We start from the raw sequence: 16,064 nt of genomic DNA, 5'->3' as shown, positions 1-16,064 counted from the left end.
GGTTTCCCATAAAAGTGATGCTAAGACCGAATTCGATAGTCTGCCACGGCGAAAAACTTGCCGAAAGTACGAAAAAGAAGGCCACTTCCGGTGCGAAAAAAGGGGGCTGATTTAACCCATCTGATACCGAAATAATAGTAATGGCAGCAGTTACAAATTTACATGTAGACACAGAAAAGCGAAGTCTGCCAGTATTTTTTTTGCCGGAAGTGCTTGGCAGACGCTCTCAAAGGTGGCCACCAGGACCCCTAATTTAACCCATCTGATACCACCATGAAACCAATTCCAGTCGGTAGGTATGAACCCTCATTTCAGGAATATATTAGTCTGCCAAGGCCTTTCCTGCCGAAACACCTAGGCAGACGAGATTATGTTAGCAAGATGTACATCAGTTACATGAAACCAATTCCAGTCAGTAGGTATGAACCCGCATTTCAGGAATATATAAGTATGCCATCACTTTTATGGGAAACCATTGTGCATTTCATCGTGGTATCAAGTCGGTTAGAAAATTTACGGCCGGCTCTTCTACTAGTGGTATTTATTTTGGCACATGTCATGGTGACTTTTAAAGTAGCGTTCAAATCTCGCGAAAGTCGCGAACTATCTATATACGATAATAAAATTTTGCATGGTTATTAATTTCAGCAAAATAAAACTAAAATTTTAAGAGTTGTGTTTTAGTAATACATAACATAAAAAACGTACTTAATATACTGTTGATCATTTATATCTGTGTTGTCGGTGAATGTTTGCATACGAAATTGCTATTCTAAAGTAATATTTGAACGTACTGTTTAAAACTCGAACGTAAATAATGCATGCGGGTGTATAGAAAAGTAAATTGGCTGATATATACATAAACAAAATGTATCCGTCTATTTAAAAGCAATTAAAATATCTCCCGACCTGTTATTCAATGAATTATCTCTTAATTCAGTGATTAGTATCGCACAATGGAAGCTGATTCAACTACTTTGGACACCAGTCCGAAGGATACAAATTTTGTGCCAGTTTTCCCTTTCCCCGTTAGCCCAGGGTAAGTCTTATGAGGTATTCAAATTAGAAGATGAATAATTAAACAAATGCAAAATGTTTTGATTACTAACTTTTTTTTTTAATTTAAGGAATAACCAGCTCTACAACACTTTTTCAACTCACAGTGGTGAAAGGAGTCTCGAATGGCAGATTATTGAGAAGCTGCAAGCACATGGACTTCTGCCCAAAACAGTGAAGTGCCCCACAGGGAAGGCCGAGTGCAGAGTGGTGTGCAAAAATGCCAGAGTTATTGATAGGTATGTTAAGGCTGAATTATTGAAACCAAGAAAATCCTAGCTGGAAAGATTTTTCCAAGCCCAGATTCATTCTGTCAATTTTATTGGACTCTTACATTCCACTCATTACAAATTATTTGTACTCATATAATGACTTCAAATTGTGAAACATGTAATTTTTTTTTTTTTAATCTGTTTTTTTTTAAGGGGTTTTGTCACGCAGTGACAATGTCACCCCCGTAATGAGATCTAATAGTAATAATGATGTAGTAGTGAAGTATTACCTACACCACTACATCACATTTAAGTATAGTTTGCACATCAACCTGGCCTCGTCTGATAGTGGCTATGCCAGGACGATGTTGCAACTACCTATGTTGGTAGATTTAATAAATGTCATGTCATTCCTCAGCGCCTCATTACGGACACATTCCATCAACACATGGTGAACATCTTCTATTTTATCGCACTCTTGGCAATTTGGTGAAGCCGCTAGTTTCATCAGGTGCTTGAATTTGTTTGACGGATGTGCCTGATGGTCCTGGGTTCGAATCCCAGAAAGGGCATTTATTTGTGTGATTAACACAGATGTCCCCAATCCGCATTGGGCTAGAGTCCCCAATCCGCATTGGGCTAGCGTGGGGATTATAGCCCAAGCCTAGGGATTGCAAACCGGATTGATTTTCAATCCGGCCGGATCCGGCCGGATTTTGGCTACAATCCGGCCCGATCCAGCCGGATTTTGGCTCCAATCCGGCCGGATCCGGCCGGACCGGATCCGGTTAGGTATAAGGATATTAAAGTTAATTAAATGACATATTTTTCAAGTTTTATGCGTTATATGAGAAACAAAAGGTATTTTTACAAATGTATTCATAAAGGGTCATTCCATAATAAACGCTACCAAGGGTTCAAAAATGAAAATTAGTTTAAGAAGTCAACACTAACCTATTTCCATAGAAAACATACCAAACCTTCATGTCAGAAAAAAAAACCGAAAAAAATAACAATTTTTACATGTTTTTCATGTACTTGATCGCAACGTTTAAATGATAGGCGTAAAACTAATTTTTTACAGCGATATTGGCAAGACTAATTAAAAAGAAAGTAACTGTAAACTGTTACCAATTTCCCGCAGTTATTTCAGGTAAAATATCGTAATTATATAATTTGTCTTTAAAAATATTAAAAAGCATGGATTAATCGGTTTTTAGAAGAGTATTCTAGACTGTGGTGTCAAAGTAACACCCGAAACGAAAAAGAGATAAAAGTATGTGTAACTTTTCAGGTAATTAACTATAACCAAACATATTTTGCCAAAGAAAGGCTATGATGTGAACCTATGCAAATGAGTAATAATTATTGTTTTAGCGTCTGCTTTAGTCGTATGTTTTAAAGTTTGAAGTTGTGTAACACCCGAAACGTGTTGATCGTCCGCCTGTCCGTCCCCGGCTTTTCTCCGTGATGGTTAGTGCTAGAAAGCTGCAATTTGGCATGGATACATAAATCAATCATGGCGACAAAGTAATAACACAAAAACTACAAAAAAAAAACATTTTTTTTAGGTAAGCTCCTGTACAAAATATATTAAATTTTTTCGACTTTAATCCTGTGATGTGGGGTGTCGTTGGATAGATCTTTCAAAATGAATAGGTATCACCATCAACCATTTTTTGATTAAGTAAATATTTTCGGAAATATTCGCATCGAAAGAAAAATAATTATCATATCTTCGAGAAACAGTTTTTATTGTTAAGATTAATGTATTTTATAATAATTCAGCATTTATTACTTATGTTTTTAATCGAATTTATTAAAAAGACAATAATTTCAATAAAATGAGCCATAATTTCGTATAAATCTGTCTTAATTTCGTACTCGTAACACCCGAAACGAACCAAGAGTAACACCCGAAACAGGTAATTTATTTTATTAAAATTAATTGAAAAGTGATACTAAGTGTTACTTCAGTGTTTCAGTAGACTATACTAACTATTGTTACTTGACATAAATAAAACTGGAGGTTACTTGACAAAATTCGCTAAATTATGCATTTTGGTACTGATGGTCAGAAGGTATAGGCCAATTCCCGTAACGCCCGAAACAGCTACTTTTTAATGATTCTCTCGTTATTGCTCTTATACTTTAATTGTGTGTGTACAGGAAAAGAAAATATTATCAAAGTAGTAGATGAATCAATAGTTATAACCTCCTAGTTCCTGTTACAATATCGAATAGAACCTTATTTTATGAGTTGAAGTGTAACACCCGAAACGGTGGAATGACCCTAAAACAACAATTTAAAGTTAATAAGAAATAACTTTTTAACATAGTGTACTCGAGAAACTGAAAACGGCGAAAAATAGATATACTAATTTACTAATGCTAAAAATACGCGAGATACCGTTCTGCAAGTATGGAATGTTTTATTGGAAATATCCTCCTCTTTTATAATATTAATTTTGGTTTCTTAAATATTAATAATTTTTGAGATATTGGGGAAATAAAAAATATCTACTTTTGTCCCCCTTTGTTTGTTTATAACTTTTGATATTTTTTATGTGCTAATACACGCTTCGAATACATTTTTCTAGGCATCATGACGAATCTAATGAGGTATCACACATATTTTTAGGATTAGTATCTCTATTTTTCAGCGTTTTCAGTTTCCCGAGCACACTAAATAAAATAAAAACTAAGTATTAAAAAGTGTCACAATGTCAATCTCAATTTAAAAATAAAACTTGAAATCTAAGTCATTTATTCATTTCTGCTCAAATTTACGTTTACAATAAAATTATAAGTTTCATTAGATTCCAAAGCCTGTTAATGGGATAATTATGGGATGGGAATTGGAGAACTCCTTGAAAGGACAAGTTATCATAACTGTTATTTGATGGAATTATTAAATTTGTAACTCTGACATCCATTCTAATAACAAGATATTCTACTTTTAACCAAAATGATATAAAATGCGCTTCAATATTATCTTGCTTTCATTTTTTATCCGTGTAAATAGTTTTATAGCCTAAATCACAAATAAGTAAATAATTCATGAATAAATATTTGGGGACAATCTTATACAGATCGACCTAGTCATAGCCCTAAACCAAGCAAAGTTTGTACTATGGGTACTAGCTCTAGGTAGTACTACTAGGCGACGATATATACGTATAGTACATAAATTGATAATACATGCTTATATACATAGAAAACACCCATGACTCAGGAACAAATATCTTTGTTCATCGCACAAATAAATGACCTTACCGGGATTCAAACCCAGGACCATCGGCTTCATAGGCAGGGTCACTGAATGGTCACTAACCCACTAGGCCAAACCGGTCGTTACAATTGCCTTCCATAACATCTCCATCCTTTAATGTTTACTTCTAAGTATATAAGTAATTCGTATTGTGCCGATTTGTGCCACTAACATGAAAGAAGAGAAAATCCTCTTTTGTTCAATCATCGTCATATTAAATATGTTTCAAATAACAGGAGATAGTAGTAGTTATGTATATGGTTTCGAGCGGGTGATGGGAGTAGAAGTCAAACACCTTATGTGTGATAGTATAAGAACGTATATTCTCTAAATGCCTGCCTATATATACACGTTAGGTTGCGCTGACACAAGCAATACGCGTTTATGTCGCAGTAAACCAAAGTGTTACTGCTAAACACTAAAAGTGGACAATCGCCATATTACACCTCCCCCGAACGTTCCTCTCACCGCCGGGGTGGCAGAAGAAAAAATTTAAACGCATGTTACTTGTTTACAATTTTTTCTGAAATCAATAAAAAAAAATGTTAATAAATTATATAGGTATAATGCAAACAATCTTTATTTAGCTTGATTTTATGTGTCGTATTAATGTCGTAGTCCTTGTAAAAAAATATCGTTATCTTTTAATAAGAAAATATTATCTTCACTTAAAATGTTATCATCTCTCAAACGTTAAAATATTAATTTACTTCCTTTTCTCATAAAATATAAATCTCGTTCTTCAAAAACATTTACCTACTCTTCATCTTTAAAACATTTACTATTCAACTTTAAAACATTTAAAAACATTTGGTATTCAACTTTAAAATATTCACTCTCGCTGTTTATAGTTACGGTACCCTATAAATCTCGTAATAAAAATAACTAATGCCGTATTAAGACGGAGTCCTAAGCTCCTAACATAATTAATGGGAATGGTTACCCAGGGCATGGTCACCCTATAATCAATACATTATGGGCTACGCTCCCGTGCGTACCCGAACTTCATAACTACACGTGGGATTGGCTACCCGAGGGCATGGTCACCCTAAAACACAATAATAGCGGCATATCAGGCCAGGCTGTACGGCTCTGCCTGTACCTAGAGACACAAATACATTAAGACTTAAAAGTCTCCTACAACTTTCACGGAGGATACTGTATATCACACTATGATCAAGTACGAAGGACTAGTGCTCTAGCTATAAGGTCACATTGTACGAATGTGCCTATTAAACTCCTTAAAACTTCTCAAACTTGTACCGTACTGTAAGGTTTTTTATAAAATAAACACTATTATTTAACTTCCAAAATTCAAAAAAAAAAAATATGTAATAAATCAAACTTTCGCTGTCAGGTGATCAGTCCGACACGTAGCTAAAGTATTAATCATTACTCAAAAACAATTAAATAATTTTATTGAATTGAGTTGTTTATTACTTAATCGTTATGCGATGTATCAAATTTCATTCATCGCTTATTAAAATATTCTAACTCGCGGCAAAGTCTCGCGGCCTAGTTAAGTTTTCTGTCGACGTGCGCACAACGTGTGGCACGCGCTGCAAATTGCAACATACATAATTGAGGACACTATTCGACACTTTAAATTTTTATATTATATTATGACTTCTTATGAAAATTATTTATGCTCGAAACGAAATTGAGTTTAGCGACAACCTTTAATAATTATGAATGATTTAAATATGACTGCTACTGAATTGGAAAAAAAAAATGCTGGCTTTTAGAGAAAATTAAATAAAATACTAAATTACACGTAGGATTTACATCCTATTGCTGCGTGGCTGGCCGTCCTCGGCTTCGTCTTCGTCCGGTCCGGTGCGAGTTCGCGACCGGCATTCTTGGCAGATGTTGGCGCGGCCTGGCGAGCTGGCACCTCCACGTGGCACTCGCTTGACGCTTCATATGGCTGGCTGGCTCTGCTTCCGATGATTATGGTGGGCCGGGATAACCCTGGACACCTCTTGGTTTGCGAGCCGGGAAACCCTGGACAACGCTCTTCGATCTTCGCTCTTCTTGATTTCTCTTCTTAACTTGGTTTCCGTTTTTTGATGTTGGGTGGTTCTTCTTTTTTCTTGGTTCTTAATGGTGGTTGGTTCTGACTACGTGGATTCTTGCGTTGAAAGTGTGATTGGTTATCTGGGTTGTAGTCTTGGTAGATTTTTTCTTCTTTCTTGAGTATTAGTTCGTTGGTTCGCTGGTCTGGGTCGCCATCAAATAACAAGATATAGTACTTGTTGTTTATGGTTTCGAGCGGGTGATGGGAGTAGAAGTCAAACACCTTATGTGTGATAGTATAAGAACGTATATTCTCTAAATGCCTACCTATATATACACGTTAGGTTGCGCTGACACAAGCAATACGCGTTTATGTCGCAGTAAACCAAAGTGTTACTGCTAAACACTAAAAGTGGACAATCGCCATATTACATGTTCTTATTTTACTAAATCTTAACTTTTTCATTCGTTCTTTATTCTGCTTAACTTCTTTCTTCCATCCGTCGCCTTTATCTCACTTAAAACGCACAGTGGGTGTTGTGTGCGGTCTTTTTTTCTATTTTCCCGGATCCGGTCCGGATCCGGTGATTTTAACCGGATCCGGTAGCTCCTAAAAAGTGCCGGATCCGGCCGGATTACCGGATCCGCCGGACCGGATTGCAATCCCTACCCAAGCCCTCTCGCGCATCAGAGGAGGCCTGTGCCCAGCATCAGCAGTGGGACGTATATAGGCTGAATTATTATTATTATTATATGGTTAAATACTCAAATACAATTGATATATATGTATATTTTTGCCTAAGTACCCACAACACAAGCGTTATTGAGCTTACTGTGGGACTTAGTCATTTTCTGTTATAATGTCCTATAATATTTATTTATTTATTATTCCAGAGTCCAATGGGTGTGTGAGCCATGTGGGACTCGGCAGCCGGTGCGCCTTGGGTCTTTCTTCATGAAGCTCCAGTGCTCCCTGCTGCAGGCTCTGCAAATCATCCTGGCGTGGAGCGAGGATGCTGACATCATGCAGGCGGCACAGCACTTTGGTATGTTGTTTTTACTTTGAGCTACATACATAACAACATAATAATATTAAAAGTAATAAGGAAATATGAACATCCTCACCCTCAGTAATATAGTTAGTACTTGCATTTGCAATATATTACTGTATAATCTTGTGTCAATCTTGATAAAAATATATTTTTGCTCTATTACTGTATTTAAAATGATCATTTGCTTTATGGAATAAATGTATCTTAATCAAATCTTTATTTAATATCAAGAAAGTCCATGCATTCTGTTCTCTTAATATTTACAACTATTATAAAGATAATTCAATGTTTCATGCTAACATTCCTAACAGACTGGTGAGTATAATATGGTATTTTTAAAATTTTTACTGTATTTCTGTTTTCTGTTTTATCATTATTATCTTGTTGCTTATTTTTATTAAAATGTACCGTGGCACTGTGGTGTTATGTTAAACCAGATCAGATAATATCAGAATAATTAAAATTTATTACATACAAGATAAAAGTAAAGCAAGCAGAGCAAGTGCGTTTTGGAGTGGAGACCCCGGCTAGGCAGAAGAAGTGTAGGCAGACCACCCGCCCGTTGGTCTGATGACATAAAGGAGACTGCGGGACCAGTCTGGATAAGGGACACTAACAACCGCTCAAAATAGAGAGAGATTGGAGAGGCCTATGCCCAAAGGTGGGCATAATTTTCTTCACGCTGAAGAAGAAGACATAAATTAAAAAACAAACTTAAATAAATAAATTGTTTTTTGGTTTGTCGAAAGATCAACACCATTCCACACACACATAACGAGCTATAAAAATTCATTTTAACAAGTTCATAAATGTAAAATCATTAATAAATGTAATTACAATTCCAGGAGTGAAAGATCGCGTAGCATCCGCCATCTACAACAAGATGGATGACCTGGCCATCAAGGCGCAGCTGAAGGACCAGCTAGGAGGCGAGAACAGTGTGGTGCTCGCCGAGATGTACCCGGACTGCGTCAACAGGTTGTCTCCCGACACTACAGACACACCACATGTGCATAGGATACTTATGCTGGCTGACACTAATGTAAGTTACAGTGCAGCAAGATAAACACGCGTAATCGGATATTTGACTGTAATTAAAATAAATAGGTGGACTGACGACCTGGTAAAGGTCGCGGGAGTTTGCTGGATGCGGGTGGCGCAAGACCGGTCATTGTGGCACTCTTTGGGGGAGGCCTATGTCCAGCAGTGGACGTGCTCTGGCTGATATGATGATGAAGATGATGAAAATAAATTGTTTTACGCCATGCATGAAATAAAGCACTAGAAGATTAATAGAGAAACGTAGACAGCAGTTATTTTTAGACACAATTTCTATTTTAATACCCGTATAATAGTATTTTATGCAACCGTTGTTTAAGAGAGGTCAACAAAGGCGAGTGGCGTGAGTAACAATTTGAAGCGAAGCCGAAAATTGTTAATAAAGACGCCACGAGTATTTTTTGACTCAGTTAAACAACGTTGCATACAATACTTTTTCTACGACCAAGCACTTACTTTGAAATAAAATTGTAAATTTAACAAATATTTTTAAATCAAGAAGTAGCAAAAATGGCGGGTACGGGCGGGAAAAGAATGAATGAATGAATAAAATTAAAAAAAAATGTCTATGGTTCACTTATTTGTCAGAGATGACATTTAAAATAAGGTTGGCAACACTGTATTTCATTCAATATTTTTTAAGTGGTCATTACACGAAGTATCGTAAAATCGTCAAAAAGATACTGCGTGTATGCACAAATTCTTTTTTGGGGAATAGACTAAAGACTTATTGTCTTGACAACTATAAGGTAGGGTTTTAAAGGAGTGTGCACGACCCTTTAAATGACAAATAAAAGTACGGGAGTAGAAAAAACTATAAAGAGTAGGTAATTTGATTGTGACGTCACATGCTAGTGTTTCATATAACGTCCATAGCACTGAAATATGAAACCTATGGAAGTGAAACGTCAACGAAAAATGCGTGCCAGTGTGACGTCATCCGGGAACAAAACATGGCGGTTTTAGTGCTGCCCAGAAGATTTTTACTGCTACTAGGTTTTATCGATACATCGATAACTTTTTAACGTGTTCGGCTCATTTTATTTAAAATACTAAGTATGTATTATTTGTGGAGTTTATGTTTTAATAGCAAGTAAGTAAATAAATAAAAATTCTTTATTAGTATATTGTTATGTGAAAAGATACTTTGATTGAGTAAGATGTGTGGAGTCTAGGACAATTCGTGCTTCAAATTTGACAGGTAAACCAGTGACCTATTTTATAAAGCTACAAGTTACAAATTACAAGCGGAAGTCTCTTTCTAACCCTATGTGTTAGAACGAGACTTCCGCTTGTAAATTGTAACTTGTAGCTTTATAAAATAGGCCACAGATGACGCTGTACTACTCAATACATATTGCGATTTTTGCGGTAACTCTGATTTTCAAAAGTTGACGTTTGACAACTTAGTGACCGCAAAACACATGGCGCAGTACAGCGCCATCTGTTTTGGATGTCAGAATAAGTGTACGTGTTTTTCTTGGACTTTACCTCTCTATTACAATCAATTTCGTTGTGTTGTTAACCCTAAAGTCTGTAACACACTACCGCACTGCACCTCGACCTTGGTGCGCCATATCTATAAGTGAGAGCGATACAAAATTCAAGCTTATTAAGGGACGGGTGAAAAAAAACAAAACACCTTCAGAACATTTTTTTTATTACAAAAATAAGGAATGACTTCCGCTCTTCAACTTCTTCAACATTTATTCAGCAAATAGGCCACAAGGGCATTTTTATACGTCAACATTGAATTTACATACAAGCAAAAATAATAACAATACATTAACCATTTTATAAATTACAACTATATGTATATGGTCTCTTAATGTCGAATAACTATAAAACTATAAAAAAACTATAATAATGATATAAAAAAGCCCGCAGGGCAGCTTGTGGAGTAACGACCCCACGGACCCGAGTTACCCGAGTGCTCCCGAGAGTCGGTCAGGGTCTCCATCTCCAGCCAGTCTTTCTTTTTATGTTCATTTCTTGGTAACCTATAAAAAATGATTTAATTATTAAATTAAGATAATTTAGTTGGTTTGAAGCGGGGTAGCATAATAAAATAAGAAAATATAAATAGGCAATCATAATATATCGATATCAAAGTCGATAAATAAAGTACAACCCTAGCTGAAATGTTTACATTATTTAAGCGTAAAAATATAGTTAAATAAATCCAATCACTTCATGATCTATAACTGCACAGAAGAACCTTGCTATTTATAATGTGAAACATCCTTAAATTTCCCAGGAACATTAACAATAACCAATATTTTTCATGTAAATTATAGCGTACCTGTGTATGGTTAAAGATGGCTGATTTGGTGGTTTTCTTATGCCGCACCCTAATACACTACACACTGGCATATTCGCGACGTAATTATTCACATTTGGCTTCAATTATTTTCAATCACAAGCAAAATATTGAAAGATAATTAATAATTTTAATTTTCACCACGACTTTTTGACAGGACAAGTACCGGCTGAACTGACAGACAATGACATTTGGGTGACTAAACATGGCGGATTTTCGGCCGCATTAGGTATTTACGTATTTTCATGGAACACTTTATGTACGTACTGAAATACTGTCATCTTTTTTTGCTAAGGGTTACAGTGCTGAGTAAAAACGAGATAGATATATATTTATGTGTGTGCCGTCAAAATGGGTGCTATTTCTATAAGCAATTGTACGTATAGAACAATATGTCTTGTCCCTATTATATAGGTCTATGGTCCATAGTAGCAAAATCGTTTTGACAGTTCGAAAAAAGAAACTGATTTGACTAGTAGTAAATGAAATACCCTGCTCAGATGGCGCTGCAATCGTTAAACAAATAGACAAGTTTTTAATTTATGGAGTAAAGAAATCGTAGCTCAAGGCAATTAATGCTTAAAAATTTGCTTGTCATAATTTTTAATTGATGTTCCTTTGTATCATTTCATTTCATTTATTCAGCATATATAAGCATTACAGTGTTATACCAAAGCGCTTACATACTAGTCACATCAACTTGCTTACATAAAAAATAAAAAACATTTAATACACATTATAAACACAGCAAATTAATTCAATAGCAATTCCATAATAAATTCAATAATAATAATGTCTTTTAATAAATACAAATATAAAATCTAGCATTAATTAACATCATTTGCAACAATTATAAAAAGTCCTAACGATATCTATTATCAATTACCTACTTACTTAAATGTTTGTAAGTGACCTCTGTGAACTCAGTAGAGAACAGTTAAAAAGATCTATATTCGTCGAGATGTTGTTCAAGATATTGATTGCGGTGACCAACGGTGCTCTAGCTAGTAAGTTTGTGCGCGCAGTCGGGCGCGGCACACCAGCCCCGGCCCCCAGCACTGCCGGTGCGTGCACGACGACGACGCCCCGCCATATTTTAAACATATAAGTTGCTAACGACAAGTTTCGTCTCACTTCTAATTTTGTGTAGCCTACCATGCCGAGAACAAAGAGCGTCGGATACATGAGTGGGTAAAAATGATATACCCATACTCCTTGAAATACAAATATCTGGCGAATTTATTTTGTATTTTTTCGACCATGGCTGAGTATTTACTCTCGTGTGGGTTCCATATAATGGCGCAACTCTCTAACCTGCTTCTAACTAACGCATTATACAGAGCCTTGACTGTTGCTGTGTTGTAAAAGTCCTTTGTCTGACGCAGTATGAAGCCTAAGTTTCGAAAAGCTTTCTTACATATGTCTACTATGTGCTTTTTGAAGGACAGATCCGACTCAACGTGCAATCCCAGATCTCGCACAGACGACACGCGCGTGATCCCTTCCCCTCTTATATTATACGAGTGGAGCAATGGAGAGACGGCTTCGCTATAAGACACTACATTACATTTGGACACATTGAAATAGAGTTTGTTCTTATGGCTCCAACTTACTACCCTGTCAATGTCGCTCTGCAATGTCTCACAATCCTGACCATCCTTTGCTTTTAACAGCAACTTAAGGTCGTCTGCAAAGATCAAGCAACTAGCATGTTCGACCACATTTGGAAGGTCATTGATCATGAGAGTGAAATTTAATGGCCCCAAATTGCTACCCTGACTTATCATGTTTTGTAATTTGTCCTAGGTGACATACAATATTGTTTCACTATAACATTTAAAACTTTCGCCTTTTGAACACATATTAAAACATAATTTTATCGTGTCTATCGCGATTTTATAGTGTACCTTTATTTCCGAAATAAATTCGCGATAGACCCTATAAAATTACGTTTTAATATATAGTCTGGCAAATACAACTTGTCAGTCAGTAAGAACCAGGAAAACTATACTCATCCCTTTCGATTGGGTGCTAGTACTAGCGAAAGACAAAGAAAGTATGATTCTCTCTGTCTATGTTTGAAATGAGACAGTGCTGTGCTAAGCTATAGTTTAAAGTATTCAGTGTTAATATTTGATGTTGATTACAGCACATACCTACTCGCTACTGGCTGCACGTCATAAAAGAAGACAATAAGAAAACACCAGCAAATAGCTCATTAGACTCAGAGGTAAACATTTCGAAAAACTTTTTCCCTAGCTTATATTGTATACCCCTTGAGTTAGTCTTAGTCTAAACCTCGAGTACCGCGTCCGAAATGACAACCAAAATTCAATATTAAATTTAAAACCTTAGGCCGGTTTTTGGCAATCTTAGATCCTTGGGACCTCAAGAGATATAGTTTACCACTCCTGTCAACTGTGTAAGAAAGATCGAGCCTACTTGCCCAATGCTAGTATAAGTATACCTACCATACCAACAAAATCCATATTGCAAGAAACGCAAAAAAGTACTAGATGCAATGTAACGTAAAGATGTAAATATTACCACAGAATAAATAATAGTACTAGGTACAGAAGACTCACTCTCTAACAAAACGCGTCTGTTACGATCAGCACAGATATGGCCGCTAGGTGGCGACAGCACCACGTGCGGCTTATGGCTTTCCCCAAAATTGGGGCGGAACGGATGTACTTTTAGCTACCTGTAGCAAAGCGACGAACGCGGAGTGAGCCACGCCTGATATTACTGGAAAACTATTTTCTTTTTCAGCACCTAAGACCAACAGTAGAAGAGGTGGTGAAGAAGGCGACGCTACCCAATTCAATAATAGTGACCGGGAACAGCGTACCCGCGATAGAGGGCGCCTCCTCCACACAACAGCTGCTGCAGCACTGCGATGCCGATATGCAACGTTTTCGTGAGTTACATTTTTTTATCTTCTGAAAGATATTATTGTAGGATTTTCTGTATTAAGGTATTCATAGGTAGGTTATTTATGGCCAGTATTCAATGTTGTATTGCTGTTAAACATTATACCGTGGCCAGTTTTTTATCAGTTGACGTCCTAACAGGCGCATTTCGTCTTTGGCCATGCACTCTAATAATGTTTAGTACGAGTATAATTTCATCATAATATAAATTCGTATAGATTAGTGTAAAATAATTTATATTGTAATTTCATATTATGAAATAAATAAATCTAAATCTATAATTGGTCAAGTGTGAGTCAGACGCTACAAAAAAATATAAACTTTATAAAAAAAATTCCAACGTAATCTTCGGTACGCGATTTTGTCTTGGTTGAATATTTTTATCCGTGCAACGAACGCATTTGTGTATTTACTTTTTAACGATTGCGACGCAACGGGATTTGAAAAGTGTGAATTAGACTTAAAAGATGTATCCCTGATAGTTTTTTAAAAGTAAGTTTTTAATTTTTATCATTTGTTTGAGTAAGTTAATATGTTGTTGCCGATAACGGTATCGGATCCAATGTAGTGTTTACTAGTGGACTTGTCAATCGGGAAAACTTAGGATAGGCACAGCGAGCCGCAACATTGCATGGACGCATTATAAATGAATTCACACCAAGGTACACCCACCTACGCGGTATAGAAATCTGCGGTGTAACTTGCAATGATTTTAAACAGCGCAACGCAATGTCAAATTTTGTCTCAACTCTCAAATATGTGTGAAAAAATCCAAGTTTTCTCATTTAACGTAAGTTTCTAGCTTTATTAAAAAAGTATACATATGTACTTTTATTTCTGTTTTTACACCCAGTGACTTCACGCATTTGGCGCGGCGCTGTGACGCTATGCGCGGCGTCCCGGGAGCTGTGCGCCGGCGCGGGCGCGGGCGCGGCGCAGTGCTGGGGCGCGGCGCAGCGCTACCTGCACGCGGCGCTGTACCGCGTCGCAAGAGCCGAGCTGTTCGCGCACGCGCTGCAGCTTATCGCCGATGATACACTACACAAGTTGGAATGATACATTAATTTTAGCATAGATAGACCAAGGGTATAAAACGCGGCTCGCGACCCACATGCAACTCCCTAGAGGTAGGCATGGTATAATAATATACTCCGCCTGGTACTCTCTTCCCGTCTTTTCGTGGTCACGTGACTGACACAAGCCTACGTCATCATGCGACAGCGCTATATGATAATATGCGATAGCGCTATATAAAGTGGCAATGTTATTGTGACGTAGGCTTGTGTCACTCTGGGAAGAGAAGACCATGTTTTATTAGACTACGGAGGTAGGTAAGGTTGCGGGCCTTCATGCGACTAGCAAAATTACATTTCTGACCTCTTAAAACACCGTTTGCGGCTCCTTGACATTCTTAAACTGGTGATTTCTACTGCGGTTGGCTCATCTTCGCAAAAGTTTCCCCACCCCCGTCCTGCCCACCCCTGGCAAAGACTAATGAAATATGAGAAGAACGTGTAGTGCAAGAAGTTGCCATTGAAATGTTTACAGTTGAAGTAGATGGCGCTGTACAGCTCATACTAGAACATATTTTACAGTACATATGGTCCTATTTTCCCGCACTAGTGCGTAAAATTGCACTTTTCGTGTCTATGTCAAAAGTGTAAAGAGCCATATGTACTGAAAAACGTTGTACGATACACATGCGAATAGATAATTCGCAACTCGTGTCGATTTAAAACACCCCCTTCGATCGTGTTTTAATTTATCGCCACTCGTTTCGAATTTCCTCTTTACCGCACTTGTATCGTAATAACTATTTGATAACTAGTCCTAGTTACCTGCCACAAAACATTTGGTGCCGCAAAGCGCCATTTACTTGAGCTGGCTAATAGGGGATATTACTGCAATGTTCTGCCGCCAGAGTGCAGCACTACCGACTCAGTAAATTCATAGACTAACTTATACATACTGTGCCTTAAACTGTTTTTTGACAAGTTTTCACAGACAAAAAATATGACATTGATGCATCAAGGCGGTTTGTTAACAAGGGCCTACCGGTAAACGCGAAAATCGAAATTTAGTTATCTGCCTCTTTATCGCTCGAATATGCAAGAGTGATAGAGAGATAAGATAACGAAATTTCGA

General features: G+C 36.9%; 1 protein-coding gene across 1 annotated transcript; it reads left to right on the top strand.

Moving 5' to 3' along the window:
• Positions 1-780: 780 nt before the first annotated feature.
• Positions 781-15,806, top strand: LOC134792948 (uncharacterized). Its single transcript, XM_063764426.1, has 7 exons — positions 781-1,039; positions 1,128-1,295; positions 7,450-7,601; positions 8,453-8,649; positions 13,136-13,216; positions 13,759-13,906; positions 14,773-15,806. Exons 1-7 carry the CDS (start codon positions 957-959, stop codon positions 14,973-14,975), a joined length of 1,032 nt encoding a protein of 343 aa, XP_063620496.1. The 5' UTR covers positions 781-956; the 3' UTR covers positions 14,976-15,806.
• Positions 15,807-16,064: the final 258 nt, after the last annotated feature.

Source organism: Cydia splendana, chromosome 8 (genome assembly GCF_910591565.1).
Source record: "Cydia splendana chromosome 8, ilCydSple1.2, whole genome shotgun sequence".
In the NCBI taxonomy this organism is placed as follows: domain Eukaryota; kingdom Metazoa; phylum Arthropoda; class Insecta; order Lepidoptera; family Tortricidae; genus Cydia; species Cydia splendana.
Note: the sequence above shows the minus strand (reverse complement) of the source record. Positions and strands in the feature narration are given on the sequence as shown.

Excerpts from the sequence above, each read along its gene's own strand:
- LOC134792948 (XM_063764426.1), top strand. The coding sequence starts at position 957 with ATGGAAGCTGATTCAACTACTTTGGACACCAGTCCGAAGGATACAAAT. Across the intron at positions 1,040-1,127 it reads CCTTTCCCCGTTAGCCCAGG|GAATAACCAGCTCTACAACA; the intron begins GTAAGTCTTATG and ends TTTTAATTTAAG. Across the intron at positions 7,602-8,452 it reads GCAGGCGGCACAGCACTTTG|GAGTGAAAGATCGCGTAGCA; the intron begins GTATGTTGTTTT and ends TTACAATTCCAG.